This window comes from Oncorhynchus tshawytscha, linkage group LG02, assembly GCF_018296145.1.
Source record: "Oncorhynchus tshawytscha isolate Ot180627B linkage group LG02, Otsh_v2.0, whole genome shotgun sequence".
Classification (NCBI taxonomy): domain Eukaryota; kingdom Metazoa; phylum Chordata; class Actinopteri; order Salmoniformes; family Salmonidae; genus Oncorhynchus; species Oncorhynchus tshawytscha.
The window spans coordinates 72,933,404-72,946,698 of NC_056430.1; the positions used below are offsets into that span (position 1 = coordinate 72,933,404).

Below are 13,295 nucleotides of genomic sequence, written 5' to 3' on the forward strand. Positions count from 1 at the left end.
TGGAGAGAGAGGGAAATGGGAGAGAGAGGGAATGGAGAGAGAGGGAATGGAGAGAGAGGGAATGGAGAGAGAGGGAATGGAGAGAGAGGGAATGGAGAGAGAGGGAATGGAGAAGAGAGGGAAAGGAGAGAGAGGGAATGGAGAGAGAGGGAAAGGAGAGAGAGGAATGGAGAGAGAGGGAATGGAGAGAGAGGGAATGGAGAGAGAGGGAATGGAGAGAGAGGGAATGGAGAGAGAGGGAATGGAGAGAGAGGGAATGGAGAGAGAGGGAATGGAGAGAGAGGGAAAGGAGAGAGAGCGTTCATTCCGAGTGGAGGGATATGAATAGCCTTTGTTTTCACCACAACTCAGGGTTGTGTGGTCTGCCAACGTCTGGCTCTTATTATGGGCTTTGTGTCGGCACTGCAAGTGGTGCGCACGTGTGTGTGTGTGTGTGTGTGTGTTTAGTGTCAGAGGGCATGTACAAATGCATATATGTGTTAGTGATTATGTTTGCACTCGTGTGCTTATATTATATAAATATAATCTCAGTCTGCCAGGTAGGCTGTGGATATATACAAGGGGGGTGAGGGCCAGGTTGGCAACAATGTGTGTGTTTCTTTCTCCTGGTCTATCTGGGAAAGTTGTGAAATTGAAATAGGATTTCACAGAACTGTGCGGCTAGCTACCTGGCTGTGGGATTTGGTCTCAGCAGCTAAACTAAGTGGAGTGGAGTGGGTTAGCCTGATCCAATCAACCACAGCAGAACTGGAAAGAAATGGAGCTATATCTCACACACACATACTGGAGCACACACACACACACACACACACACACACACACACACACACACACACACACACACACACACACACACACACACACACACACACACACACACACACACACACACACACACACACACACACACACACACACACACACACACACACACACACAAACAAACAAACAAACAAAACAGGCCCTTGCCAGAACCTTCCCTTCCTTTAGAATACAAATTAAGCTTCTCTGAATACAGACTAGTTAATACACTTCCCATCTGAGTACAGACAAGTTAGTACACTTCCCCTCAGTACTAGTTAGTACAGTACAGACTAGTTATTACACTTCCCATCTGAGTACAGACAAGTTAGTACACTTCCCCTCTGAGTACAGAATAGTTAGTACACTTCCCCTCTGAGTACAGACTAGTTAATACACTTCCCCTCTGAATATAGACTAGTTAGTACACTTCCCCTCTGAATACATAATAGTTAGTACACTTCCCCTCTGAATACAGAATAGTTAGTACACTTCCCCTCTGAATACAGAATAGTTAGTACACCTCCCCTCTGAATACATAATAGTTAGTACACTTCCCCTCTGAATACAGACTAATACAGACTACTGCATGCAAACTGTCATTTCCGTGTGGGAATTGGAAATGAACACAGGTGGTTTTCTTTTCCATTGAAGAAAGCAATCTCTAGTCTTGTCTTGGGGTCTATGGGGTAACATTCAAATGTAAACAAATGATGTGATTTGTGCCAACAACATGGCCAAGGTGAACAAAGAAAAGAATCAACTATCTGTGTGCAGGTTTGCTTTTTGTTTGTGTACTTCTAGTTAACTGTATCCTGGATGTCATCTTTATTTAACAGATGTTCTTAGTAGCACTACACAGCTGATTCAAATCATCCAGGCTGGATGATGAGCTGGTTATTTGAATCACCTGTGTAGTGCCACGGCAAAAGAACAAATGTGCACCCGGGGGGGTGGGGGGGTGGGACGGAGTTTGGGAACCCTGTTGTAGGGGATAATATTAAAATGTAATCAAAGCTCTGATTGGTGCCAACTCATGGTGATCAAGGTGAACAATAGGATAATTAGCTGCCTGTTCATAATCGTTCTGTGGTTGTTCTTTAATTGTGTCTTGTGTTCTGTATGTTAATTTGTTAATCTATAATCAAAATGGGAGAAAACAAATATGTGAGGAACAGAATGTTTCAGTAGTAAAACAGAAAGGTGTTCTCTGTAGTACCAAATCCTTGAGCAGGGGCTGCTTTTCCCAGAATTTTTCAGGCTGCTTAACGATAAGGCTTAAACTACTTGTAATGTAATTCACTAATACACCACTGCAATTTAGGCCTTCAAATGTGATGTGTGTGTTGTTATGTTATGTTGTGTTATGTTATGTATATAAATCCAATCAGCGATGAATGAATGAATTATTGTGTTTCAGGCCACTGACACGTACCTGGTGAATGAAGACCCTTCGAGAGGCCCGGGATGCCCGAGTGTTTTCTTGTGTCTGATTCCTACAGGGTACGTACACACACACACACACACACACACACACACACACACACACACACACACACACACACACACACACACACACACACACACACACACAATATCTCCCTACTACCAGTTACCTTCACTACAACTGTCACTACACTATAGTTTTTTAAAATGTTTTACCAGGGCCCAGAATATATATATTTATCAAAATATTAATGTATATTTATCAAAATATAAATATATCAAAATATATCAGGGCATTCCATGATATGGCCATTGCATCATGGGAGTGAAAACGTCCACAACAGGTTCAGCATTCAAAACATATAATGCACACATTCATGTTTCATTTATATACATATCGTACTTACTATTCACAGTACAGTACACTGTTTTCCCTTCTGTTACTTCTTTGCTTTGACAGTCTGAGCCTTGTATATTCACATGTACACACCTGGGACTATTGTACATGTCTGCATGTGTAATGTCTCTGCACAGTAACAGAGACATGACTGTTTATGTCCTCGCTACATTCCCTCTGCTTTTCTTTCTGAAGGCCTCTGACTCCAGCCACCTGTCTGGCACATTGAGCGTGCTAATGATTTTATCAATATGCTACATCACTTTCCAGTATGTAATAGCCAAGCCACAGGCGATGGTAAACAGCAAGTATGCATAGTGCCGTACTCCTTCAGTGTGTAGAAAGAAGAAACGGCAAGGCCCTAACACACACACACACACACACACACACACACACACACACACCAACCAACCAACCGCGAGGCACTAAATATCGTTAGATGACATATGGTTTTCCCATGTGTTTTTTAATGGCAGATTTAGCCTGTGGGTTTGGGAGTTTGAGGTAACTTACTAATGGTCAAAACTGGTTGTTTGATGCATGGGAGTTTGTGTGTTTATGTCTGTGCGTGTGTGTGTGTGTGTGTGTGTGTGTGTGTGTGTGTGTGTGTGTGTGTGTGTGTGTGTGTGTGTGTGTGTGTGTGTGTGTGTGTGTGTGTGTGTGTGTGTGTGTGTGTGTGTGTGTGTGTGTGTGTGTGTGGGAGTTTGCATTGTGGGGAGAATGGAATCAGAATTCAGAATTCCCTTAATTTTGGGGCTCTAGAACTCCTGGGTTGTTAGTGGTTGGGGTGAGAGGATCTGTTAAGACAACAACCTGTGATGAATACAGAGATTGTCTATGTCCCAAATGGCAACCTGTCCCCTACACAGTGCACTACTTTTATCCAGAACCCTATGGGCCCTGGTCTAAAGTAGTGCACTATATAGGGAATAGGGTGTCATTTGGGTCACTGCCAGAGAGAGGGATTGAGAGAGCCAAGGAGAGAGGGAAAGAGTGAGAGCCAGAGAGAGAGATAGAGAGGGAGAGATGGAGAGCAAGAGAGAGAGACAGAGACAGAGAGAGACAGAGAGAGAAAGGGAGATGGAGAGCAAGAGAGACAGAGACAGAGAGAGAGAGAGGGAGATGGAGAGACAGAGAGAGAGAGGGAGATGGAGAGCCAGAGAGGGAGATGGAGAGCCAGAGAGACAGAGAGAGAGAGGGAGATGGAGAGACAGAGAGGGAGATGGAGATAGAGAGAGCCAGAGCACAAAGACTAGGAGTTGTTGGGCCTGTGCCGCAGGGTGTGGTGAGGAGAGGGGGATTTGGAATTGGATCCCCCTCTTTCTGATTTCCCCTCACTTTTTCTCTCTCTGATTCTCTCAATCTTTATTTCTGCCTCTTCTGCTCTCTTTAATTGGCCACAGAGTGTGGTGTAGCATAGTGTGTGTAGGTGTGTGTGTGTATGAATGCGTGCGTGCATATGGCTATGTTCTCTGTTGTGTGTGTGTTCTGTAGGGGCTGCACAGCATTCCTAATGCACAGTGCTGCATGGGGCTGAGGTCTCGTAAATCTACTGGGCTTCAACGGCTCCCAAAAACTCAGCTTGGCGCTCGTGCTCCGGGGTGACTTCAAACCCTCCAAAACCGCACCCCTACACACACACACAATCCCCCCCCCACACACACACACACACACAATCCCCCCCCACACACACATACATACATACAGACAGACAGACAGACAGACAGAGACAGACAGACAGACAGACAGACAGACAGACAGACAGACAGACAGACAGACAGACAGACAGACAGACAGACAGACAGACAGACAGACAGACAGACAGACAGACAGACAGACAGACAGACAGACAGACAGACAGACAGACAGACAGACAGACAGACAGACAGACAGACAGACAAATTGAACACATTCTCCTACCTCACCTCAAGGGTGAATTGGCGGGATGCAGGAGAAGCAGTGTGATTGACAGGGTGTGTGTGTGTGTGTGTGTGCATCATATGCTCTCCCTGCAGCTATACATACAGAACGTGAGGTTGACCCGAGATGATCAACCAGCTGAACATTGACCAGGGTGTTTAAGGATAAGCCAGCCAGTCAGTCAGTCAGCCAGCCAGTCGTTGATTAAAAACAGAACTATGTTCTCTTCAGACAACACAAGTCCAATTGTGGCTGACTCTTACTTTCTATTAGCCTGTAGATGACTATAACAGATGGCTGGGGTTAAAGAGGTTTGGTGTTCTTTCTGTAGTACTGTGGTTAGGTCCCCTTATACATATATACAGTAATAGGATATTTCACTGATGCTTTTATACAAAGTGACTTACAGATGTAGGATCTTATATTGATCACTCTTTTGTTCCTGTTAATCTTGTACTGTGACAATATAGGTCGAATTAAGATCATACATATACCCACACCCAGAAGAAGAAATGGTAGGCTTACGTAATGTTGAGTGTCTCTGGTAGTTGTGAGACGTGCGGTTTGTAAGTGCTGGCCACCCCTGTTTGATTGGAGTGGTGCCGTCTATACCCTATTGTTCAAGTGGGCTACACTTTATATTACTATGTGTGTGAGAAAGGTGTTCAAATGCCTGTCACACACACACACACACACACACACACACACACACACACACACACACACACACACACACACACACACACACACACACACACACATTAATAATGGGTAATGTGCATGACTATGATGAGTGAGGGACCCTGTAATTTGACCAACCTGTCTTTAACAGACAGTGAAATACCAATTGACAACGTTAACACGTGATGGCAAGTAAGGGCTTGGCAGTTGGCACGATCAGGGTTAGTAGCTGTTTCAACGTTATAATTGCGGTCAATGTTGGTTGGTGTTTTAAGTTTGATGTTGTCTCTATCCAACTCCCAACATGATCACATCTTTATAAAGCGCCACGATTTACATCTGAATATTTGATAGGGAAATAGAGGGAGAGAGAAGGGGGGAGTGTGTGTCAGAAAGAGTTCACAAACTTTCCCCCAAAGTTTGTGTAGGCTTTCACTTTCAGCTCGAGGCGGGGTTAGTGGTACAGCATAGAGTGAGCGCGAGGGGCACAGCGGAGCGTTTTGCAATGCAGTACCACATGCAGCGGACTTCCAACTTCTATCCAACTTGAATAAGATTCCACTTTATGAACTCTAAAATAACCATGTACTCCCCTTACTGCTTGACACAGGTAAAAACTCTACTTTTCTTTGGTATCCTGCCTCCACTTTAGCTCTCCGGATGTTTTGTTTTTTTAATGTTGTCGTTGTCCATGTACGGTGCCGCTAGTCAATAATTTGGTTTTAGGGACCTTTTCGCTATCCGCTCGTTTCAGATGGTGTGTTCGGCTTCTCTCCGCTCTCTGTCCCTCTTCCCCTTTGATGGCATCTCTCCAACAGGCTTTCTTGTGCGTTTCATTACACATGGTTAGAAGAGAAAATGGCGCTTCTCCTGAATCTATTTTATATCAAAAGGAGGGGAGAGAAGTGCTCAGGAGGGAACGGGGCTCGCGCTATTCCTACATTAGTCGCCTGTTATGCTGTCCTATAGCTATTTAAAAACACAACAATTACACAACCATGTCAACAAAGTAAAAGAACCATCATTGAATGTATTAGTTTTCGAGTGCTTTTCCATGGAAATTAACGATTTTTCTAACTTTGTTGCGATAGTTGCGGTGGCTATGGAGGTGTCTGAGCGACTGTCACTGTGCTTGTCATTCAACCCACACGACAGCTGTAGCCGGGCTCTCAGCTTTAGGCTTCTGTTCTGTTGTCACATGCAAATGTCCGTATAGAGTTAGTTGAAATACAGTTTTACATTTCCAATCGATAAATGTAGTTTTTAGGATGATACGGGTAGAAGGAAAGGTGTATTATTTCGGAGGACGGCGGGAATGCATGCCCGTTTTCCCTCAGCATTGGGTTGTGTTGGGGTCACAATATTGTAACGCGTATACTTATAGATTCCTTGTATGTAATCGAGTATGGGGAACGTTATCGGCCTGTAGTTTTCTTTCATTTCACACACAACTGAAGCAACCTCACAGGCCTAGACAATGAAGGGAGAAATATGCCATTAAACTATGAAGACTTTATAGGCCTTTGACATCTGACTGTATAGGCCAGATGAGTACATTTGTAAAGGTTGCTTGTTTTATTTGAGTTGATATTTGCTTGTTGAACGAGATACCTTTACGGCAGAATACGGATGAATACATAGGCCTACATGAGGGAGTGTTGGTTTTGATATTCCTTTTGGGGTTATTGTGGACGGCAAAAGGCAAGAAATGAAATGGCAATGCCGTTGTGCGTAACTTTAATGTGGTATTTATAGGCCTAACATTGAGGCTTTTCCTCGGTTGGTTTGGAATTCGGATATGTGTTGACAGTGGTTGGAGAATCAAGTATTGTAGGCTACATTTAACAATTATATACTGATACAACATGTAGTATTTTAAAAATAAAAAATATGGCACACAAGGAAGCGATTTTGGATCATATGCTTTTGGCTAATGTGTTTATGCACTTAAACAGTTTTGCTGCTGACAAGTCATATGAAGGCCTATTTACCTAAATAGAAAATTACTAATCTAAGTGACTGGTTAATTTATTTCAGATGAAAATCTTCAAATTAGGTCACAGTGCAATTTACTGGCCCGTTTCACTGGAATCCGTTTCGTAGCCTCATGACAGCAGGCCTATGCTGCTTATATGCATATGAAATAACAACAGGACAAATATGATTTTATTAATTTACTTTAAAAAAACATGTAACATGTGATTAAGACTTTGGATGTGTATATTTGGACTTCACTGTAGCCGTCTGAGAAAAAGCGTTTGAGCGCGTACGGAGCGGTGCGAATTTCACCTATAACTGAGAAGTGCAGGGCAGGACCGGCAGGACCGAACTTGTTTGCCCCTTGAAGCTCGACGGAAGTAGCTTACAGACAGACAGTAGGCCTATTATACACTTAGATTTGAATATCGCCTTAAATGTCACAATCTCAGCACTCGTTTCACTATTTTCCTTTGTCTGGTGGTCCCATAGGCAGTAAACTGTAGGGCTTCCTCTTCTAAAAATACACGAATATTATAACGTTTTGTTTTTTTCAGTGTGCGTCTTGATGTTCTATTTTGTTTAGTCTTTTACCACTATTATTGTATGCTAAAATATAGCCTGTATAGCCGTGCAGTAGATCTATAGGTCACGGGGCCTTAGCTCCTTTTCTCAGTATAGCCTATATGCCTTACTTGTGGCTGAGGTTGAATTGTACATTTTTAATGGCATTTCTGACTTAATTTTAATAGGATAATTCACACAATTAATATTATTTTATTTTACCAACACGGAAGTGCTTACACGCATAATAGTCCAGATTCCAGACGCGGCCTTCTCAGCTTTGCAAGTGTTTTTCGAAGTTCCATGAATTAATGAATGCCCTTCGTTATTTTAATTGGACTTAATAGCCTACTTTAACCATACAATTGGATGTGTTGTTGTCACTGTGATTTCTATTCACTTTCTGTAACAAGTGTTCAGTTTTAGAATTAGGCCTAAGGAACAGTAACCGCATGTTTGGCTGGGGAGAAATGTAGGCCCTCTCCGTCAGCTCTTTGTAGTAGACACAGGACACAGTCAACGCTTCAGCTAAAATCACTGTGGAAGAAATGTCAGTCTTAAAGAAACGTATTTCTTATAGAAAATCATAAACAGCATTAATTATTTCTTTAAAGATAGATATTGTCATATTGGTCAGCTGGGGTCAATGTAATTTAGCTTGTAAGAGTTCAGACTTGGCATTATTTAATTTGTTTATGTTTTATTTTCCTATACATTTATTCAGGGCACTTCTTTCAAAAACTGCATATTTAGTTTAGATATATTTCCAAGCCAAGTGCATATGGGGTTGAGCTCCGCGCGCATCATGTTTCTCTTTCTTTCCATTAATTAAAATTAATTGGCTACAGATCCGCCTACATGAGCCGAGCAGCGCGGCGAGCGCGTGCATTATGCCCATATGCGCGTGCATGCTGCCCATATGCGCAATACATATTGATCTTGTTAAGCTTCTGTGAGCTGATTTGTTTTCCTCGCGACTGATAGATTTTTCACCAGTAATTGATTTGTCAGCGTTATAATGATCTGATTTAATTTAAATCTAGTAGCATATTCAGTATTTGCATTATAAAAAAGGCAGTCAAATTTGCTTGGCCTCAAGACATTATGCAGATTATTTGGCAGTGAGAATATGAAAGGAAATACATGATCTTTTTTCTTGCCTGTTCCAATATTATATGTTTGCAAGTTGTGCAAATTCTTGCGATATGATCTTTTGACTAAAAAGTTCCCTCCATGCGTTGAACGGAGTTTTCAGAGGGCCAATTAACCTTGGTTTTCCGGTGAGTGAGAGAGAGAGAGAGCGAGAGTGTGTGTGTGTGCTTATCATACCACCCGCGGGAATTATCCTCGCGTTCCTCCGGAATCAACCATTTTGTCTGGAGATTGACTTTACATTTTCTTCGATTTAACCATGTTGTTAATAATGAAACCATCAGCAATGGGGACATGTGGTAACAAACGTAAACAATCAGTGATACATTATTAATGAGGATAAAAGCTTTGTTGGAATGGACATGCTTAGGTGAGGGACCTTGGGCATGACGCGTAATGGACGCGAAGTATGGATAGCCAAATCAGTACATTTGCAAAGTGGCGCTGGGAGGGTTTTTGAGGAGGAATATGGCACTGTTTTATGTTTTTTTTTGTAGGGAGAGGAAGGAGAGGAGGGAACCATTTGCATAAAGGTTTTATGTAATGTGTTTGGATATCAATTATTGCTTCAGTCTCCACTCAAGTTTCCCAGAAAATGTGATGTTTAGTGCAGGCTACACTGCGTCGAGTCTGGATTTGCTTGCGTTTTCACGAGGCTTCCGCAGTCTGCCTTTTACGCACAGTGCCAACCCATTAATTTTTCTGCTGCTCTTGATAACAAAATACGTAACCCTTGCTGGACATGCGTTTAGTTGTTGGTCGATTTAATGGTTTAAAAAAATGTATATATTTTATGTTTAGTATATTCCCCACTTGTTTTAGAATTGATTTCAAGATCAAATGCGTAGGCTTACATAAAACGCACTGAGCCGTGTGTGGCAATGAATGCCCGCGTTATGGTCGACTTGAAAGGAAGAAATGAGTTTAGGCCAAACATAGCTGTGAGCATTAGGTAATGTACGTTTGGTGATAGAGATGATGCCATAATTATCTCTCAAAGAATAATGTAGTTGTAGTTTCATTGCGTGTGAAGGGAAAGCAAGGACACCGCAGTATGTGTGTCCATATTAGTGTGATTGAGAAGCGTTGCCACGAGATTTGGGCAGGTCAGCGCACAGGGATAAATGTGCAGGGCCAGCTCTAGCCTTTGGGGGCCCTAAGCGAGATATCCTGCAATTGTACACATTTTGCCATGGGGTGGAGAGACATTTTTTAAAAAGTTTTAAAGCGGCCTGAGGCCATAAGTGATGTCATGTCTGCCTGGAACCAGCCCTGTCAATGCTTGTAGGTTAACCCCTTCCTTCATCACTTCAGTACTGGAAGCACCAATGAATGATTCAGTAGTTGATGATGATGTCCTTATTTATTATGCAATGTATCAATTTGGAACAGTCGAGAAATCACAAAATAAAATGTATGTTACATGTCTCATTTTTCAACTATTTCAAATAGATTCATTTGCCTTTTACACTTTTAAGTTACAGCTTGCCATGTTACATAGATATTGCCTGGCTACCCAAACTCCTTGCTCCAGCCAAATACTACTCCCATGGACGTCAGTTTCTTCTCCGCAATGAGTCTGGATCTGAGTACCTCCCCAAAGATGTCTAGAACGTGAACACATTCTAACCATTCTGATTGGTCCCAGAAACTGATGGGTTGGGCCAGCACCAGAAATACATGTGGGTAAAGCAGCTTTTAGAAAATTCATCACTGGCTTTGATACTCTGATTGGTTAGAAATGATCCAATTGCTGATGACTTTGTTTTGTCCAACAATCTTCATTTTGACATCACCACAAACAACTTCAATGATGTCAGTCTCAGACTGACTATGTAGCTAACATAGAGCAGTGGAAGGATTCAGTTTGAGTCGTCAGGTAAAGATAGATAGGCCTTAGTCCTGATGTCAGGCGGTAAGTCTGTCAGTAGTGTGAGTTATTCTCACCCAGTTTGTCCTCCAGGGACCTCATGCGTCAGCGGTGGGTTTTGGTTACACCAGCACCGGATGGTGACTGGGGTGTACGGTGGTGTTGGTGTAAGCCGAGGTGGCCTCCCTTGATCCGGTAACATAGCCTACCAAGCTGGTAACATCGTTCCTGCCGTGGTGTCACTTTTCACCACACCGACACAGGGACAGGAGCTGGTGTTGGACATAGAAATATAACTATTAGAATGGGACCCGCAGCCCCTCCCACCTATCAGGGAACATTGACTTGAATGGAGATGCCCATTCTAGTCGTTGTATTTCTATGATGGTGGAGCTGAGAATAGGCATAAGGTTTGGGGTGATGGATGGGTAGAATGCCCCGGCGCTGCCTGGCAGGGTGACACCCTGCACTACATTGTGTTCTGGTTACTTATTCATCTCCCCCAGGCTAATGGATCACACCGCTCTGCCTGGGGTCAGCTCTGCCTGGGCGTAGCTCTGCCTGGGGTCAACTTCTGCCTGGGGTCAGCTCTGCCTGGGGTCAGTTCTGCCTGGGGTCAGATCTGCCTGGGGTCAGCTCTGCCTGGGGTCAGCTCTGCCTGGGGTCAGCTTCTGCCTGGGGTCAGCTTCTGCCTGGGGTCAGCTCTGCCTGGGCGTAGCTCTGCCTGGGGTCAGTTCTGCCTGGTGGGCCCTGTGCTAGTACATATGTTCTATGTGTATAGGACTATGTCTGTTATATATACTGCAGTGCTTGTAAATGTGTACATTTACTGTATGTGTTTATGCACGCTTGTACGCATCCATGTAATAATACATGTATATACATTTACTATACTGTATGCATAATGAGACAGAATGTACATGCATATATACATCGCCACATTTAAACAGAATGCTCCATCTCTACCACTGGTAACCTAATGATGCAAGCACAAGTCCCAGCTAGCTGAAGTCCTGTAGGATACCTTGTACTATATCTCTCATCCCGGGTCGGGGGCCGGGAGCCGGGGGTCGGGGGGGGAGCCGGGGGTCATCGGGTGCATCTCCTCTCCTCCTGCCTTTGAGGAAGACGAGTTAAGTCTGTTCATCTTTTTATCTGTGCAGTCTTCCTGACCGCCCATGGAAAATGGATTTACCACACTTTACCGCCGCCCCTCCACAATCACCATGCAGCACAGGATAATAGGTTGCTGACTGTCCCTGTGTGTGTGTGTGTGTGTGTGTGTGTGTGTGTGTGTGTGTGTGTGTGTGTGTGTGTGTGTGTGTGTGTGTGTGTGTGTGTGTGTGTGTGTCACACCCCAACCCCCAGCATGGATTAGATTTTGGCTGAGCCGTGGCCAGTGGTAGCAGGCAGCCCCTACAGCGGTCTGGTGGCGGTCTGCGATATACTGCTGTGGAACACACACGCACACAAACACACACACGTTCCAGATATACATAGTGAGGATTGTGGTGGAGGGAAGAAGTTAACTATAATCAGTTCAGTATGGTACAATATGTGTGTGTGTGGGTGTCGATACGATAGAGAGAAGAATAGATGACAAACAGCCGTATCCTCCTCTCCTCAGCCAAGCCAATCTCACCATGAGAAAACACATTTTATATTCAATGTGAAATGTGGCCATTATAAGGCACCTATTTGCTTAGTTTAAAGATTTGAGATAAAGTGTATTGTCGAGCTCTGAAAAACCGAATCATTCAATTCACTCATGAGTTCCCTCTGTAGGGTATTAAATTCTATCAGACATCAGAACCAAATGTACACACATACCAATAATGAAACGGTGTAGATAGATGAAGGCCACAGACTCTTTGTGTGTCCAAAATAGTACCCTATTCTCTACATTATGCACTATGGACCCTGGTCAAAAGTACTGCACTATTTAGTTGTATAGTGTGGGTAGCGGCGGGTAGAATTGTATAGTGTGGGTAGCGGCGGGTAGCCTAGTGGTTAGAGCGTTGGACTAGTAACGGGAAGGTTGCAAGTTCAAATCCCTGAGCTGACAAGGTACAAATCTGTCGTTCTGCCCCTGAACAGGCAGTTAACCCACTGTTCCTAGGGTGCCATTTGTGAGGCATCCTCTGAGCCTGAGCCCACACAGTCTACAGACAGACCAGCCTGCGTTTGCCAACTACCAACCAGGAACATACATAAGGTAAGGAGGGAGAGGCTGTGTCCCAAATGCCACCCTATTCAAATGCCACCCTATTCCCTAAACAGTGCACTACTTTTGACCAGGGCCTACAGGGGAAAGGTTGCCATTTGGGACGCTACCAAAGTCTGTGATTCTGCTTGGAGACAACTTTTGGAGACAACTTTCAGAAGACGTGATAACAGAAAGACGTAATGAAGGATGAGAGGAGTGAAGGATGAGAGGAGTGAGGGATGAGAGGAGTGAGGGATGAGAGGAGTGAAGGATGAGAGGAA

General features: G+C 43.7%; 1 protein-coding gene across 7 annotated transcripts in view; it reads left to right on the forward strand.

Moving 5' to 3' along the window:
* The first annotated feature begins 5,556 nt into the window (after nt 1-5,556).
* LOC121838665 (nuclear factor 1 X-type-like) overlaps nt 5,557-13,295 on the forward strand; it is a 138,631-nt gene continuing 130,892 nt past the window's right edge. For 2 of the 7 annotated variants that reach the window (XM_042304397.1, XM_042304401.1), the window contains exon 1: nt 5,557-5,855. In XM_042304397.1, coding sequence (XP_042160331.1) covers nt 5,811-5,855 — 45 coding nt within the window. In that variant the 5' untranslated portion in view covers nt 5,557-5,810. The remainder of the gene's footprint in view (nt 5,856-13,295) is intronic. The other 5 variants (XM_042304388.1, XM_042304391.1, XM_042304395.1 and 2 more) reach the window with 5 other exon arrangements.